Below are 19,566 nucleotides of genomic sequence, written 5' to 3' on the forward strand. Positions count from 1 at the left end.
ATTTCTTCCGCCAAAGTGCATGACCATACACTTCCGGACATTGTATTCCATCTGCCATTTCTTTGTCCGTTCTCCCAATCTGTCTCAGGACTTCTGTAGCCTCTATACTTCCGCAAAACTTGTTCCTCCACTATCTTCATATCGTCTGAAAACTTTGCAACAAAGCCATCAAATTCATCAAACAAATCATTGACATATAACAAAAAAATAATCGGTCCCAACACAGACTACTGTGGAACACCACTAGTCACCTGCAGCAGATCAGAAAGGGCTCCCTTTGTTCACACCCTTTGCCCTCTGCCAATCAACTACTGCCTTATCCATGCTAGAAACTTCCCTGTAATACTGTGGGCTCAGAGCTTGATAAGCAGCCTCATGTCTGGCACCTTGTCAAAGGCTTTCTGAAAATCCAAGTACACAACATCAACTGATTGTCTATCCTGCTTGTTACTTCTTCAAAGAATTCCAACAGATCTGTCAGGCAAAATTTTTTCCTGAGGAAACCTTGCTGACTATGGCCTATTTTATCATGTGCCTCCAAGTACCCTGAGACCTCATCTTTAATAAATAACTCCCATCATCCTCACCACTCTGGTCAGACTAACTGGCCCATAGTTTCCTTTCTTGTGTCTATCTCCTTTCTTGAAGAGTGGAGTGACATTTATAATTAGACCATAAGTCATAGGAGCAAAAGTAGGCCATTCCGAGTCTGCTCTGCCATTCAATCTTGGGCTGATCCAAATCTTCCAGTCATCCTCACTTCTCTGCTTTCACCCCATACCCTTTGATGCCCTGGCTAATCAAGAGCCTACCTATCTCTGCCTTAAATATGCCCAATGACTTGGCCTCCACAGCTGCTTGCGGCAACAAATCCACAGATTTACCAGCCTCTGACTAAAAGAATTTCTCCGCATCTCAGTTCTAAACGGACGTCCTTCAATCCTGAAGTCATGCCCTCTTGTCCTAGATTCCCCTATCATGGGAAATAACTTTGCAATATCTGATCTGTTAAGGCCCAAAATTTTCCAGTCTTCTGGCACCATTCCAGAAACTAGTGATGCTCAAAAGCATTTCTAATGCCTTCATAATCTTTTTCAGAACTTTTTGGTGTACACCATCTGGTACATGTGTTATATTTACCTTCAAATGTTTCAGTTTCCCAATAACCTTCTCTCTACTTATAGTAACTTCATACACTTCATGCCCCCAACACCTGGAACTTCCACCATACTGTGTCTTCCACAGTGAAGAATAATGCAAAATACCTCAATAGTTCATCCACTATTTCTTTGTCCCCCATTGCTACCTCTCCAGCATCGTTTTCCAGTGGATTGTAGGATTTGACTATAATTCACCCTCCTTATTAACAGTACATCTTGTGTTTAAATAGTTAACGTATTTATCCAGTTTAAAATAATGACTTAACTTGATTTCTTTAAAAATGCTGTCCTAGACAGCTTCCATTGCTTGAAGTGGTTTAGTTTACTGGTGCCACTTCCTTTTTCCTGTTTCTTTTCCAGTGTAGAGCTTATTATAATTTGAGCAAATAACCAGCATGTGTACCATGAGTCACTGGAGTTAAGATGAACAGATGTTAAGAGCAGAGCAGCTTGAGATCATTCAGTTACTCCTTTTTTTTTAACTGTTCTTGCTCATGATATAATTTTATGCATACAAATCCCTATTAAAATACACAGTGGGTGTGTGGTCAACTTTGAGATGATGATTTATTTTGCCATAGAACTGCCCCACCCCACTCCTTGGTTAGTGATCTCAGAGCCCAGATTAGATGGTGTTTTAATATAAGGCCATCTGCACAGAATGGGAAGTAATTGCTACTTTGCTACTGGAATTTCAGTATGTCTTGTCATTGGAGTATTTGTGCTTATGCAGACTGGTACAACTACTGAATTATTAAGTATATGATATTGATTTTATCAAAGAAACATCCATTTGCCAAGATACTATAACCCTCAATGGCAGCATCAAAGCCCAGAACAATTTGAAGTTCTCCATCTTGTTGAAACATCAGAAATTTCCCATCTTCTTGGCACTATAGTTCATTAGTAATCAGCGCACAACACTTGTTCTCTTAACAACACACACAAAATACTGGGGGAACTCAGCAGGTCAGGCAGCATCCATGGAAATGAATAAACAGTTGAAGTTTTGGGCCATGAAACTTGAATGGAAGAGGGAAGGTACCAGAATAAAAAGGAGGAGGGACAGGTAGGAGATCCAGCCAGAAGCTGATAGGTAGAACCAGGTGCATGGGAAAGGTCAAGGGTTGGAGAAGAAGAAATCTGATAGGAGAGTGCACCATGGGAGAAAGAGAAGAAGAAGGGGCATCAGTGGGAGGTGATAGGCAGGTGAATAAATAGGTAAGAGGCCAGCATGGGGAATAGAAGAAGGGGGAGGGGAGGAATTGTTTTACTGGAAGGAGAAATCAATGTTCTTGCCATCAGGTTGGAGGCTACCTGGACAGAATATGTGGTGTTTTTCCTCTGCCCAAAGAATAGCCTCTTTGTGACAACATGTTGGAATGGGATAGGAATTAAAATCGGCTACCTACCCTGAAATTCTGATCGAGCACAGTTGCTCAATAAAGCTGTCTCCCAATTTACCTCGGGTCTCACCAATGCATAGCAGGCTGCATTGGGAGCACCAGATACAATAGCCAATCCCAACAGATTTGCAGGTGAAGTGTCCCCTCACCTGGAAGGACTACTTGGAGCCATGAATGTAGGTAAGGGAGGAGGTAAATTGACAAGTGTAGCATATTTGTCACTTGCAGAATTGGGGAACCGCTTTGTTGACAACTCTGTTCCATCTGCCAAAAGCAGAACTTCCCAGTAGCTAACCATTGCCCTTCCTATCCCCATTCATGTTCTGACATGTTGGTCCATGATGAGACCACGCTAAGGGCGGAGGAGTAACACCTCATATTCCATCTAGGTAGCCTCCAATCTGATGGTACGAACATCGATTTCTCCTTACAGTAAAAAACAATTCCCTACCCCTTCTCTCTTCTTCTATTCCCCATTCTGTCCTCTTACCTCTTCTCCTCACTTGCCTATCACCTCCTCCTCCTTTCCTTTCTCCCATGTCCACTCTCCTCTTCCATCAGATTTCTACTTTTTCTACCCTTTAACTTTCCCACCCACCTGGCTTCACGAATCACCTTCTAGCTTGTCCTCCTTCCCCTCCTCCACCTTTTTACTCTGCCATCTTCCCCTTTCCTTTCCAGTCCCGAAGAAGGGTCTTGGCCTAAAACATCAAGATTATTTATTTCCATAGCTGCTGTTTGACCTCCTGAGTTCCTCCTGCACTTTGTGTGTGTTTCTCTGGATTTCCAGCATCTACAGAATCTCTTGCGTTTTTGTTCCTTTAATGCAGTTACCCTATTAGGAATTGTTTATACAGCTCACTGTTGGATGACAATGCAACTTGACTTCAGTGAAGAAAGTTTTGGTAGGAAAGCAACTAGAGAGATGCCATCTAGCTAATGCCTAGAGGTACCATTTTTGATAGTCTAAATTAGATACAGATTTATTTACAGACAGACAGACATACTTTATTGGTCCCGAGGGAAACTGGGTTTCATTACAGCCGCACCAACCAAGAATAGTGAAGAAATATAGCAATATAAAACCATAAATAATTAAATAATAATAAGTAAATTATTCCAAGTGGAAATAAGTCCAGGATCAGCCTATTGGCTCAGTGTGTCTGACACTCCGAGGGAGGAGTTTTAAAGATTGATGGCCACAGGCAGGAATGACTTCCTATGACGCTCAGTGTTATATCTTGGTGGAATGAGTCTCTGGCTGAATGTACTCCTGTGCCTAATCAGTACATTATGGAGTGGATGGGAGATGTTGTCCAAGATGGCATGCAACTTGGACAGCGTCCTTTTTTCAGATACCACCGTCAGAGAGTCCAGTTCCACCCTCACAACATCACTGGTCTTACAAATGAGGTTGTTGATTCTGTTGGTGTCTGCTGCCCCAGCACACAACAGCAAACATGATGGCACTGGCCACCACAGACTCGTAGAACGTCCTCAGCATCATCCGGCAGATGATAAAGGACCTCAGTCTCCTCAGGAAGTAGAGACGGCTCTGACCCTTCTTGTAGACAGCCTCAGTGTTCTTTGACCAGTCCAGTTTATTGTCAATTCATATCCCCAGGTATCTGTAATCCTCCACCATGTCCACTCTGACCCCTTGGATAAAAACAGGGGTCACTGGTACCTTAGCCCTCCTCAGGTCCACCACCAGCTCCTTAGTCTTTTTCACATTAAGCTGCAGATGATTCTGCTCACACCATGTGACAAAGTTTCCCACCATAGCCCTGTACTCAGCCTCATCTCCCTTGCTGATGCATCCAACCATGGCAGAGTCATCAGAAAACTTCTGAAGATGGCAAGACTCTTGTGCTGTAGTTGAAGTCTGAGGTGTAGCTGGTGAAGAGAAATCACATATAATTGAAAATTACTTATTATCGCCAGTAGCTGAGTGACTAGATATTACAATAATAGTTACAGTTGGTGCATTTGATTAGTTAAAACAAATGCACAGATAGGCATTGGAATTTGGCACACAGATGAATTAAAACTATTGACTGTTAGTCAGTTATGAATTATTTTCTGATAGCTATGTTTTTTCTGGATTTGCTGCTGCAGTGGATGAAATGCCACTTCATGGGCTACAATGATAGGAGTGCAATGAGTGTGTTAACTTTTGCTGTAATGCTTAAGGGTTTTGATATGGAGGAGAAAGGAAACTTACAACTCAGAGATGATTAGTTCTCATGCTTCTTGTTCACCAAGAGCTCTGTTAGGGATAGTAAAACTCAGTGATGCTTCTCTGGAACATCGTTGGAAAGTCCTGTCTTCTCCTGTAAGGCTCCTATCGCCATTGTGTCATTCTTTGTTCTATGTGCTTATTGCAATAGGATTTTTTTTTACCTGCATGCCTTGCTTTGCTATCAGAGTGTTTTGTTGTAAATGTTTGAAGAGATTTCAAATGACAGACGGCTTAACTAGTAAGGAAAGTCAGGTCAGACGCTTTTGTTTTTGTTTGACAGCACTGGTTGTCTCCCCAAACACCCATTGTCTAGATTTGACATTTCATGTATCTTGGCGCATGAAGAGAAAAGAGAAATAGATGTGCAACAGCACCACCTATAGACATAGCAGGAGTACCCAATTCAAACGTTCTTGGTTGTAAAGTTATTCTTCATCCTGTTTGGATAAAAATTATCCATAATAATAGGCTATTGTGTTCATCCAAATTTTCCAAGAGAGAAGCTACAATTTCAATCTGTTGCGAAATACAGTATCTCATTTTTCTGTCCTAGAAAATAGACAAAAGAAAACTTCCAGTGCTGAGCTTAGACATCTTAGAAAAAAACAATCTGTACACCAAGAATTCAGAGTGTGCACGATTTACGCGATATATTGCATTAATTTCATTATTTTTCCAATTGTGTGGCTACAACAATCTTAGAGACCATTTGCTATTCCCTTCCCCCACCACCCAAATTATTGAAATTGCTTGATTTATTAGAAATTAATCCTTTGCAGCAATTTGGTGCTGAATAAATTGTATCTTTAAAACAGTGTTAACAATGCATTTTATCATCTTCAAATGTCACTTAACCAGGAAAGGAACTGTGAAATTGTGGAATTTTGATCTAGCAGGTTATTCCTACAACATTGAAAACATTTAATTTTTTTCCATTCTATTTCTCCTATTTACCTTTTAGCCTTCTTACTTCATTTTTCCTTCTATATCTAACTTCAGTCAAATCCTTCAGTTCATTGTATTTGCTAGTTTTATTTTTTTCTCTTTATCTTTACATTTAACTGGTTAAAGGGAAAATCACTTGGACTTTGCTCTTAAAATGCAAGGGATTTAGAAATCTAAATTTCACAACACAAAAACATGGCTGTATTAAAAACAGGTCAAGGCTGCAGGAAGAATTTCTACAATGCCAATGCACTTCGAAGTGTAATCATTAAGGTTGGCAAACTTGGGTCATTGGCTGTAATGGTGGAGAATTGGATACACTTCTACTTACTATAAGTCCCAGTCTCTAATAGCATTGATAGTTATTTTCCACCTTCAACTAACAGTAATATGAATTTAGGACCTAATAGAGGAGTGGCAGTATAGCCTTGAGATCTATCATTGTTCCATGATGTATTTGGTTAATAGGCTGAGATAATACCTAGACAACTCAACCAAAGATGACAGAATTGCAATATTCAGGAATTTAATACATTTGAGGTTAGACATGCCGGACACTGATAATATCCTTTTTATTCACTTTAGTATTTGTCGTCATTTTTACAGGATATGATTAATTTGTTGAATGTGTAGTCACTTTCTGTAACATCCTTTTGATGTAACCAATAAAGAATTTGGTATCCTGGTCCCACAATTTAAAGAAATTCAGACTGTAGTTCCTTTGGGAGAATTGCTCATAGGAACAGTTTTTGTTGACTGAAACTCCCAGCTAGCTCTGAAGATTGCCAAGGTGGAAATGCTAGAACTCTCACTAGTTTTTTTTACATAATGGTCTTCAAGAATGCCATACAAAATCAGCTATGGAGGACATTGTGCAGACTTTAAAGTGATTCAAGACTGTTTGAAGAACCAAGCTAGCACCAAGTTACTGAGCTATTACAATACTCGTCTTTCTCTGTGCTTCAGAGACATGAAGAACTTACAGAAGCCAGAAGGTATACCATCAACACTGACTTCACTAAATTTTCCAAATTTAGTACCGTCTCCCAAGCCACATTCTCAGCAGAGAGGCTACAACCACACATAATGGATTTCAATGAATGGACCACATTGTCTCAATGCCTGGTTCTACCTCTCAAAGCAAGCATTCAACTCAAAGCTTTGTCATAGCAAGGGATTTCCAGGGAGACAAAGAAATGTTTCAGTGATATTCTCAAAACCAACTTGAAGCACTCTGATTAACTCATTGGAATTCTTGCCCAAGACCATTCAAACTAATAAAAAAACGGTACAGAAAGGCACCATGAATAGAGCCTGCAACAAAAATACAGGGAGGACAGATACAAAACAGTTTGTAATTACAGAGCCACCTCCTCATTACTTGGAGACTCAAAATCCATCATGTTAAATATTTAAATATTTAACATGCTCTCCTCACTGTCAGCTTGGTGTAACAGAATCATTGTGGGTTAGAGAAAGGTTAAAAGTTGTTGCCCTCTTCATGTTATGGAATTGAAGAGCCATCATCTGTGAATTCCGATCTCAAACATAAACTGAGAGGAGCAGTTCACAGCGTGGTACTATTACAGCTTGGGCATTAGAGTTTGGAGTTCAATTCCAGCGTTGTCTGTATGTCCTCACCATGGAATGCGTGAATTTTCTCCAGGTCCTCCAGTTTACCTTGCCACCGTCCAAAGAAGTACTGGCTAGTAAGTTAATTGGACATTGCGAATTGTCCCATGATTAAGCTAGTGTTAAATTGGGATTTACTGGGTGGTGCTGCTGAAAAGGCTGGAAGGGCCTATTCTGAACTTTATCTCTAAACTTTAAAAAATAAATAAATAAATTTTATAGATGTTGCTGAGTCTAAATGCTTTCCCCTGCATCCAGTGGCAGCTAGATTATAGAAAGGACAAACAAATAACCTGATCTAATATCAGTCGCGAATAATGCATAATAGGAAATAGGAGTATCCCATGAGATACCAGGAAAAGTTGTTGAGGTCTAAGTATTTATGTGTTTAAGTGGCTTTTACTATAAAGTGGGGAAGTAAACAACAACTGGTGTTTTATTCTTACTCTTAACAAAACCTGAAATCCAGATTTTACCTCAAAGTTAAGATATGGTATTTTAATTTAAATATACTTTTACCCATATTATCAAAAACTAACTTGCGAGTTCTTATACAGCTATGCTACAATGTTCAACAAAGTTTACTCTGGCAAACCATCTACTTTTCTTCACTAGGTATCAGAATCGGGAAGGCTGGGCTCCTGCATCCTACTTGAAAAAGGCTTCAAATGATTTATTGAGGCAACAGGTAACTTCAGGGCAATCTATCCACTCAAGTGCGATAGACCTTGATGGAATTGGCAAACAGCCAGGCTCAGCTAAGGAGATCAAAGAGAAATCTTCATCAATTGACCAGAAAGAAGAAAAAGGGGCAGCATGTATTGAAACAAAAGGCAGTAAGTATGCATTTAAACCATTGTAACAACGTAACATTAGTTAGGAGTGGCAAGGTTTCAGACCCTTGCTGGAGCCCAGTGTTCTACTGTTAAGAGAAACCGAGTGTTAAGATTCCTCATGAGAGCACAAACCTAAAGGGTTGAAACCTAAGGTAGCTGAAGAGATTGTGGAAGCACTGGTATTGATCTTCCAAAAATCAATATATTCTGGAATGGTCCCAGAGGGCTGGAAATTCACAAATGTCGCTCCAGTCTTTAAAAAAGCAGAGGAGCAAAAGACAGGAAATTATAGGTTAGTTAGCTTGACGGCAGTGGTTGGCATAATGTTTGAGGCCGCTATTAAGGATGAGGTTTTTTTTTCTTTCCTTTTTCTGTTTTCTTTATATTATACATTATGAAATATTTAGATTTACTATGTCCATACATATATCTTATGGCTTAGGTCTTGGTAAACTCATATATATTGTAACTATTATGTATGTTTTTTTTCATATGTAATGGAATGTGTATGTTGGTAATTTCTTTATCAATATATCATTTGTATTCTGTCCATATTACTAATACTAATAAAAAGATTTAGAAAGAAAAGAAAAAGGATGAGGTTTTGAGGTACTTGGATGCACATGATAAAATAGGCCAAAGTCATCATGGTTTAAGAGGAAAATCTTGGTTGAAAAATCTGTTGTATTTCTTTGAGGAGATAATAGGCCATATGGACAAAGGATAGTCAGTGGATGTTGTTCACTAGAATTTTAGGAAAGATACTAGCGTGGACAGAATATTGGTTGACTGACAGAAGACAAGGAGTGGAATGAAAGGGGGTCTTTTCTAGTTGGCCGCTAGTGACCAGCAGTGTTCCACAGTGGACGTTGTGTCGCTACTTATATGTTAATGATCTGGATGACATCATTGATAGCTTTGTGCCCAAGTTTGGGGATGACACGAAGAAAGGGGGAGGGGCAGGCGATGCTGAGGAAACGTGTAGTCTGTAGAAGGACTTGGACAGATTAGGAGAATGGGCAAGGAAGTGGCAGATGAAATACAGTGTAGGGAGGTGTATGGTCATGCACATTGGTAGAAAGAATAAAGGCATAGATTATTTTCAAAATGTGGATTAAATTCAGAAACTTGAGATACAAAGGGGAGTCCTTGTGTAGGATTCCCTGAACGTTAGCTTGTAGGTTGAATCAATAGCAAGGAAGTTAAATGCAATGTTAGCATTCATTTCCAGAGGACTTCAATATAAAAGCAAAGATGTAGTTCTGAGGCTTTATAATGCATTGATAAGACAATATTTGGAGTATTGTGAGCATCTTTGAGAGCACCTTATCCAAGAATGCGCTGGCAATGGAAATGCTCCAGTAAGGGGTGACCCCAAGAATGAAAGGAAAGCATGTTCTGGCTCTGGACCAGTGCTCAGTGAAATCTAGAAGAATGGGGGAGGTCATCTCATGCTTAAAAGTTTATCCAGAGTGGACACGGAGAGGATGTTTTCAGTAGCGGAAGAGTCTAGGACCAAAAGACAAGGGTTCAAATAAAAGATCATCCCTTTGGAACAGATAGAGGAGGAATTACTTTAGCCAGAGGGTGGTGAATCTGTGGAGTTCATTGCCACAGGTGGCTGTAGTGGCCAAGTAATTAGATATATTTAAATTGCAGCTTGATAGGTTCATGATTAGTAAGGTTGTCAAAGGTTACAGCGAGTAGGCAAGAGAATGGGGTTGAGGGATAATAAATCAGCCATAATCAAATGGGAGAGCAGGCTTGATGGACTGAATGGCCTAATTCTGCTCCTACGGCTTATGGTCTTACAGGTGTGTAGTTACAGCAGTTGGGACTTCAAAAATACAACAGTTGGTTTGTGCACTGAAATAGTTAGGAAGAAATGGAGTTTTACATACTGGGTTTGCAATTTTTGTATCCATGAGACGTACGGGTGCAGTTTGTTTCAGAAGCCCCACGTATCCATCAGTTTCTTTTTTACAATAAAAGAAATCTGAGCTGGAGGTGAGTAGAGTGAGGATGTATGACAGAGGGGATGAAATATTTTATTGTACTTATATTTCCTTTTATCTTCATGGAGATGCAGCTGAGAAATCTAAAAGTGTGGCTGATGCAGGATTTAAAGGGATTCTATAGCTGGTTTTAATTGCCATGATATCTCCCTAGAAAATTTGCATTGGCATGGCATTATACTACACGGTTAATGGTTTGCAATCGTCTAATAAAAATGGTCTTATAATTGCTATTTTCCATTTGCTTACTAGAGATGAGCCTGTCACTTGAATTCCAAAGCAACTCTTAGAAGCTAAGTCACATCAAAGGGAAATTTGTTGCCACGAGGGGCTGTGGAGGCCAGGCCTTTGGGTACATTTAAGGCAGAGGTTGATAGATGCATGATTAGTCAGGGTATGAAGGGATACAGTTAAAAAGCAGGAGATTGGGGCTGAGAAGGAAAATGGATCAGCCACAGTGAAATGGTGGAGCAGATTCGATGGGCTGAATAGCCTAATTCTCCTTCCACTTTAAATCTTATGGAAAGCTCTGCAGTTTGTCAGTCAATGACACCGTTGAAGCTGTGCAAGTGTCTACTTTCTTTGAATACTCATGAGTTCCCAGAGGCTGCTTCAGATTGAGCTTGCCATCTGTTTAACTCCTCTCCAGGAGATGAGATAAATATTACTTATATTTTAAATTACCTAAAGATTACTTGTATTGGAATTGAAATGTGATCTTGTGTCTCCATTAAAAAAGTTAATTATATACATTTTAAACAATACAGAGTTACCAAACATGAGACAGAGGCCACCGCCACGCAGAGATCTTACTGTGGTGAGTAACAGAAGGTTTGCAAAACCAACTGGTATTTTGTAGAATCTTAAGACTTCAACAAAAGAAACCTGAAATCATTTTTTTTTAAAAAGCTGAGACAGGAAGGGTAAAATTTGCGGTTTAAAGATGGACAAGAGTGCTGAATTTGGAGCAAGAGGTGAAAGTGAATGCACGTGAAATCAAAGTCAGCCTGTAAAATTCAAGTAAAAATTCGCCAGGTGCTGATGGAGTATCTTTCCAGTATAGAGCTGAGCACCATTCACTCTGACCCCACGTCAGGGTTAGTTGCATCCAACTTTGAAAATAGCTATGTATTTCCAGGCCAGGATGGTGCCTAACTTGGAGGCCAATTTGTTGGTAATATTCTATTATATTAATTTTCCATTGTTTTTCTTGATGGTTGAGATTAGCTTGGAGTAGCTTTGAGAAGTAACTGCAATAGTTGGTGAGTAGCGCACGCTGCAGCATTGGGTCAACGGACAGGTGCTTGACTGATTGATCGACTGTCTTGTCTTGATAGTTGTTGACCTGTTTGAATGTCATGGGAAATGTACTCTTCCGAAGTAGTATTCCATCACAGTCCTGACATTCACTTTAGGGTGACAAAGTGTTGAAATGGGAATAGAGTTCATCACTGAAGAATACTGAGCCTCCAACCCGCTCTTGGAGTCATGATAGTTTTGTGGTTGATTTAGTTAATTTTATGGTCAATGTGTTACCACTTTTAATGGAAATTTTGTAAGTACGGGCTTTGGTCTTTTTTATTTCTTCTTTTCCTGTTTGCTTTCGCAATTTGGCCAAAATGTGAGGAGGATGGGAGCCTCTGTAGTGACTATTTGAAACTGTTGAACCCTTCCTCCCCCACCCTCTACTTACTTAGAACAATCTTTCAATTTTTGATCTACCAATGGTCTTCTTAACTTTAAGAATATTAAATTATGATACCAAAGACTGGACAATTGCATTTTTATCAAATGCCTCCTAAGGTATTTAATCAACTGCCTTGCAAGAATTACAATTTATGCTACTAAGTCTGAAATTTCCTGTAAAGTATAAGGCAGACACAAAATTCCTCTTTGTATTGCAGAATTCCTTCTGAAGGGACATTATTGAATAGTAGGGCATGGGTAGCACTAATCACTCACATCAGACCAGAATGTGAATAATTAACAATTGTGCTAAATGAGCCATCATCAGGTAACCAATAGATTCCATTTTTACATGTCTATAATGTTGATTTTGTACACAAGGAAAATACACAAACATTACTCAGTATGATAAACACACCACCATAGATTGTAATAATGGCATTAGAAGTTGCAGTATTGTAAAGAATTACTGATAAAAATCGCTCACTAAGAGCAGAGAGAAGAAACTCATCTGTACTCTTGGGAGTCCATAATTTAATGGCTTGTACAAAATGGTTTTGTGAGGATTTTAAACCCTGTTTTTACAAGAGACTTGAGATTTCTTTATTTTTTTGGATAACCCAGAAACTACTTTTAAATATACCTTTTTAAAGACTGTTGTTGGATGTTCTAAAAAAAATTGTAACTGGGACAGTCCAAATTTCAAAAAGGGGCTCTTGACCATACATTGGCCAACTTATTTAAGCATTCAGAGTGTCTATTACCCAATTGCCTGTGCACATTGGTAAGCCAGAGGGTGAAACAGCATGTACTGATCTGAACATAGGGCTTAGACTAGGAATAAGTGCAATGTGTGTATATTTCTTCCTTCTTTTCTGAAACAAAACACTTTGGCAAAAGCCTTGCAGTTAAGGAGTAACCCATGTTTTCTAATGGTTGTAATTTTTGTTTAAACGACTGATTTGAAACTAATTGGAGCATTAGTAACTAGCTTTAAGAGTACTAGCCTATGTCAAAATTTGTAATTCACAAAACATGGAGATTTTGAATCATCAGAAACTGTGCATCTGGACTCAGTAACTTACTCTTTATCTTTCCAACTTTGTGTACAGCCACGTGGATTGAATCTTCCCAAGCCACCAACTCCTCCAGAAGTGGAAGAAGAGTTTTACACAATAGCTGCTTTCCAGACAACAATTCCAGATGGGATCAGCTTTCAAGCAGGACAGAAAGTTGAGGTAAACTGTTGAAAGTGCTGCATAAATATTATGAGTATGATTGCCAATATGATTTCATTCTACTATAGTCTTAAAAACAAAGTTAGCACAAGGGAATTTTCCTTTTACTTGTTGGCTGAAAGTTGATATGCAGCAAGGTGAATAGAGAATCATTCCAGGATCTTTGGAATCCAGAAAAATCAGCCTGACACAGTGATTGATTTTAATAGGCCACTTTGTCTTTGCATCTGGATTAATGAGAATGAAACATGATGTTTCCCATCGTTTTCCCCATTCTGATAAAAGTTCAGAGTTTACCACTGGAATTCGATGGTTGAAGTCTAATAGCTGAACATGTTGTTTGGTAACTGAAGGGGAAACAAATGCCACTTCAGTCTCACAATATAGTTACATATCAGCTTTCCTCTGCTTCATGTTTTCACTAGTTATCTGAAATACAGGGTATCTGTATCCCAACATTTGCAATTTTGCTCTTTGTTGTCAACAGGTGATGCGAAAAATGCAAAGATAGCAATCAAATTATAACATAATGCTTCCAAATCTGTTTGAGCAAGTCTGCTATGTTACTTCAAAGTCAAAACCTGTTTTTAACTTGTTGACATTGTGCTAGATTACCATTGTTTTACATCATATTTTTTTCATTTGTTTGCATGTAGGTAATAGAAAAGAATTTAAGTGGTTGGTGGTATATTCAGATAGACGATGAAGAAGGATGGGCTCCAGCTTCTTTCATTGATAAGTACAAGAAATCAAGTAATGCTTCGAGTGCAAACTTTCTGCTTCCATTGGCACAAGAATTGGCAAAGCTTAAACTTCCAGATATGGCCACAGGAAGCAGCACTAATGGAGACAGTACCTTTATAAACAAACCTTTGCCTAAAGAGCCACAATCAAATGATATTGACATACTGAAAGATCGGAGAGTAAGGGACCCAGTTAAGATCCCAGCTTCTGACAATAGATTCAACTCTCCCTCAAATGTAGAGTGTCAGCCCAAGTCAAGTTCTCCTTCAAATATAATCAACAATGACATTTCCAAGTATAACAAAGAAAAAACAATCTTTCCACTCAAAAAGGAACCAAATAATAGCAAGTTTGAGTTAGAAGCAGCAGATAAACACTCAAGGGGTCCTTTACCAAAGCTCCCTGTACCCGGTGGCATTTTGCCAATGTTGCCACCAAAAATGACATCTAAAGGAGATAAGAAACCGAGTGCTGAGGCAAGTAAAATATCACAGCCAAAAGGACTTGAGACAGGCCCAAAGGTATTAGCAAGTGAAATTGCTAGGCCTAATCTAAAACCTGTAGGAAGGCAAGCAAAGACAAAGCTTGACTTAGAAGACAAATCGATGGAACCATCTCCAATTCTACCACTAAAGCCAAAACCTCTGCTGCGGCCTAAACCACTTCCCAACATAAAAGGAGAAATTCATTCAGAGTCTGAAGTTGATATCTCTAACCTGAGAAGCAAGTTGAGAAGAGCAAAACTGCCAGAAAAAATGGGGGAGCAGGACTCTTCTCAGAATGTTATTGGCAATCAGAATTACTCAAATAATCAATCCTCAGCAGACACTCGCAGCAACTCTCATAGAAACACAGAAAATGAATCTCAAGTGAAGCAAGATTTAGGAATAGGCTCCAAAATAAGTGAAATAAACATCCTTTATGGAGAACAAAACGGTGTTGTAAACGACCTGAATCATAGGGATGAATCAAGTATTGCTTATGAGAAAATATGTGTTTCCAAGGGTTTGAAGTCAATTGAAAAGAAATTGGATGACATTCAACCAAAAGGTCCACACTCAGTAAACAAAGAAGGTCCGCCTCGTCCAATCGTACCCCCTCGAAGGCCCCCACTGCCAAAAAAAACCTCTTCAGAATCTGCAGATATGAAAGTCCAGAGAGAAGCTGTCTGGGGACAAAGTAAACCAGCCTTACCTCCACCAAGATTTAAATCTGGCTCGTCCCACGATTACAGCAAAGATGATGTTAAACCTAAAGGAGGTTCGAAGGATTTCCTCCTAGCAAAGGGAAATGTTGCTTCCAAATTTCACGAACAGAGAAAGGAGACAACTAATTTTCCAAAAGTAACAGAAAAACAGGCTGAAAAGGAAAAGATAAATGTGTCCAAAAATGAAGAATCCTCGAGTCACTGCCTATTTGTAGCTCTTGCGGATTTTGCGGGAGATGAGGAGACAGCTGGATTTAAGGAGGGAACTGTTTTTGAAGTATTTGAAAAAAATCCCAATGGATGGTGGTACTGTAAAATGCTGGATAGTGAGCCAACGTGGGAGGGCTGGGCACCTTCCAATTATTTAGTCAAAAAATAAGTATCATAGTTTAGTTTTGTTTCTAAACACTGCAAGATGCTTTTTCATATGTATTATTTAATTAGATAAATAATTTATAGTTTTGAGCTTTCCAAAAGCAACTTAATACATTCCTTATATATTTTTTCAACCCAAGTTGGAACAACATGGTGTTTATGGCCACAATATACAAGATTTCATTAATTATTACATTTACTTTTTTAAATTTAAAATAGAAGTATTTAGTCATGATGGCTTTACCCATCAAAAAGCAATCAATTAATTTTCTGCGGGTAACATGGTGATGGTTAGTATGTAGGATCCCACTTTGCTAATCTGTCAAATGTTTTGAAAATTTAACTGGACTAACATCCTGGGAGTAAAGATACTCATTACCCTGAGTTAATCAGGCTGAAAACATTATGGCTTATAATGACTTCAGAAATTTAATACAGCCATTGGGATGTGTAAATAGTTGTTGAAAGTTTATAATATCACCAGCACTAGGAACAAAGAAAAAAATTCTCAGTCTACAAAACTTACACATAATCATCTAAAATTGTTTTTCTGACTAACAAGGAAATGAACTGTGCTCACTTATTCCAACAGAGTTGGAAAAGGCAAGTAAATTTTGAAAGCCTCAGTTTTATCTAAAAAAGTACTATTAGCAAGTTTCTTGAAATGTACATCTTGTATGGACGAATTCAGCTAAAACACTGTTGTTCCTTCTTAATGATAACATTAATCTTCATTACTTTATGTATTCTAATTATTTTATATTCTAGTATTCTCAGAAAGATTATGTACTTTAAAACACCTTCATTGATATATTGCTTCAGAAGGCCAAGGGTCACAACTATGATTAAATAGTTTAGCCACTGATATAATGCACGAAAAAGGTTTAACTTTCACTTGTAAACACAGGCAACATGTAGTGTGTGCTAGTTGTAGAGCTTCCCTACAAAAGACAGTGCCTATATATTTATGTACTCTATACATAGTGAAACTAACTACATACAGTGATGTTGTTGGTATATTTCAAGTACTTTAAACATCAAGGAGCTGGAAGGTGGATGACTGACACCTTCATCCAATCAGCTAGTTTGTGAGGGCCCGTAATGATCAGGGAGGTTGAAATTTAAGCAAAGTCAGAAGATTTATCAATAGCTTCAAACCTTGAAAGTCATTGTTATAACTAGTGTACTAAGAACAACCCTAACACATGTCAATCTAAACACATGTATTTTTTTCATTTTTATTGCACAGTATATGCTTTTGTCTAATTCCTCGTGAATGTAATCAACATCGGTGCTTTTCTTTACAAGATAATGCATTAGTTGTGATGTAGCATAGAATTAATCAAGTTTTAAGAGAACTTGACTGGTATCAAGTTTAAGTCTCTTGTTTCAAGAGTCTATAAATGTGAAACTTGTTTAAAAACTGTATTATTAACATGACTTGATAAAATTGAACATTTCAAAGTAGCAGAAGTACAATACCTCACATTTGAGCCAGGGATCATGAACATTCTTACATCAAGCAACAGCAAGAAAGAATATGGAAGTAAACTCACTGCAAAATTAGAGAATTGTAAAAAATATTCTTTCATCACGACCATTGTTTCTGCAGCACTGGAAATTACTTTGGTCAAATGCCCATTCCTGCTCCTTAGCGTTGTTGTTGTCTTACAGTGAATACTGTCAACTGGTATTATTCTGGGTGCATAAACATATGAATATGATTAGTATATTTTAGCCATTCACTTCACAATCACTCTAGTTTGTAAAGCTGGCTTTGAAATTGAAGGTGACACTCATATTGCCAAATACACATGGAATGGAAGCTTGACAAAGGGAATTTCCATAAGTTTGCTCCTCAAGAGATGAGGTGTCTAGAAAATTGCATTTTGATATTTACAAACCTGCGTTAAGCGCCAATGTGTGTGTGTATCAATAAAGATGTATGAAATCCCAGCTCATTCAAAAAAATGTGTTATGTGCTAACCCTGGAGCATTATGAACCAAACCTAGGCAAATCCTATAAAAGGTCTGGCTGGTAATAAATTGAACACAACAGGACATTAAATTTCTTACAAGTCACAACATTTGAGATATTCCAAAAGCTGTATTAGTATATGGTGACTTGGCGGAAATGGTGGACCCATATTATCAAATATTGCACATCTCAGTAAAAATTATGTTGCCTGCCCTCATGTTATCCATATGACTGATGATTAAAGACCAGTGCTCTGGAATGGCTGCATTTATCAGAAAGTCCAATGTTTGAGTTTAGGTAATTTCATTACACGTGTTTTAATAAGATGAAGTTTTTTAAAACAAATAAATGCTAACAATGTGTACCTTCCATGAATAATGCAGTTATTTATTGACCATGCCTATTGGCTGCTAAACCAAGGAGGCAGCAAGAGTTGTCTCCACATCAGTAGACAGGAGGGATTGCAGATGCAGGAATCTAGAACGAAACCACAAACTGCTGGAAAACTTCAGTGGATCGAGGTATGTTTGTCTGTGTGTAGAGAAAAGTGTCAGTGATTTGCCAGTCTGCATTGGTTAACTTGGACTGGCAGAAAGGTCAGATCAGGAAGGGCAGCAAAAATCCTTCTCATTTGAGCGATTCAAACTCAACTTGGTTTAATCAGGTAATTCTGTGATGATCATTACTGAAACTAGCCTTCGAATAAAAATTCACTGTCATGCCTGGAAGTTTATTTCCTAATCCATCTTGAATTCTTAACATTACAAAAATCACTACTCACTACACAAAAAATGTTAAACAATTGTTTTCCTCCAATTCTTGTTGTGTAAAGGATATTTAAGAAAGGGAGCAGAAAAGTGCATTAAATGGCAAGTATTTGGTGTCAGTCTTAGTTATGCTCCTTTAGAAGAAGCAGAACTGAAAGTTTCCTTAACTTTCATCACAACCACATTGGCAGAACAAATGCTTCCCTGCAATTGGTGACATTGAGCCTTCTCTCACGTTAGCACTGACATGCTAATACAAAGAAAAGATCAAAAAAAGGAAAGTGGTAATAGGCAATGATCACATAGAGGTCCACCTCAAAATTACCAAACCAGAACATTTTGATGGAATCATAAGGACTGATAGTGTTATGCAGTCAGTGAATTCTTTTAAAAAAAGGCCATTTGTCGGTGGAAAGTAGGAGTGAAAGCATTGGTACTGATTATGAACTTTGAAGTTGGGCAGGGATAATTGCACCGCATGTGATAATGTTGAACTGAAGAGCTTCTCAATGCCACAGGATACATGATTGAAATGCTGTATCACAATCAATGTGGGGAATTTCATTACATAAAAATTTAACGGAATGCTCAGGTACTCTGTGCACATGCAGCCTGACTCTAAAAAGGTTTGTTAAACAGCAGTGAGATCCTGATGATTAAAATCAATACTTCAATGATCATTGCAGATGACAGGTGAGGGATGGTACAAAAATTTATCGTTACTGACGAGATCTAAAAGGGATGCTGACCTTGTTGTAACATATGCCATAATTGTGTTTGGTTGTCTATTTCAAATGTAATCACCCATTTTTCATTTGTACTTCAAAGAAGGGCTTTCAAATTGTAACTGTTTTTGTTATGAAGGTTTGTTTTGTAGAACATTAAACAAATACAGCTTTTGTTTTGAATATTTCTTGTACACTGTTTTTGGGAAGCATGGTCAAAATCTGTCACTTCAATTTAATGGGCTTCAGTATCAGTGGAATATAGTTTAATTAGCTCTCTTCTGTGTTGATTACATCACCATAACCAAGTAGACATCTAGATTCAATGCAACTAATGTGATGGATATCCCTCTACCTCCAGAACCTCATGGCTACAGCAAGGTCTATATACAGAATTCACAGCAAGTCCTCTGACAGCACCTGCCTTACCTACAACTTCTGCTACCAAGAACAAGTCATCAGAAGGGAACATAAATATCCTGAAATGGAAATATAATTACTGTTCCTTCATCGCCATTGGGCCCATGTCCTGGAACTATCTGTACAATAGCACTAATGGCATCAGAAGGAATGCAATTCAGTGTCACCAGCCCATCAGGGACCATTAGGC

The 19,566-nt window shown here is 38.4% G+C and overlaps 1 protein-coding gene across 2 annotated transcripts in view; it reads left to right on the forward strand.

The window, feature by feature from the left end:
• Positions 1-19,139, forward strand: part of sh3pxd2b (SH3 and PX domains 2B) — a 283,763-nt gene extending 264,624 nt beyond the window's left edge. For both annotated transcript variants that reach the window (XM_059990197.1, XM_059990198.1), the window contains 4 exons: positions 8,001-8,221; positions 11,004-11,053; positions 13,035-13,160; positions 13,817-19,139. In XM_059990197.1, coding sequence (XP_059846180.1) covers positions 8,001-8,221; positions 11,004-11,053; positions 13,035-13,160; positions 13,817-15,490 — 2,071 coding nt within the window. In that variant the 3' untranslated portion in view covers positions 15,491-19,139. The remainder of the gene's footprint in view (positions 1-8,000; positions 8,222-11,003; positions 11,054-13,034; positions 13,161-13,816) is intronic.
• Positions 19,140-19,566: the final 427 nt, after the last annotated feature.

Source organism: Hypanus sabinus, chromosome 15, assembly GCF_030144855.1.
Source record: "Hypanus sabinus isolate sHypSab1 chromosome 15, sHypSab1.hap1, whole genome shotgun sequence".
NCBI lineage: Eukaryota > Metazoa > Chordata > Chondrichthyes > Myliobatiformes > Dasyatidae > Hypanus > Hypanus sabinus.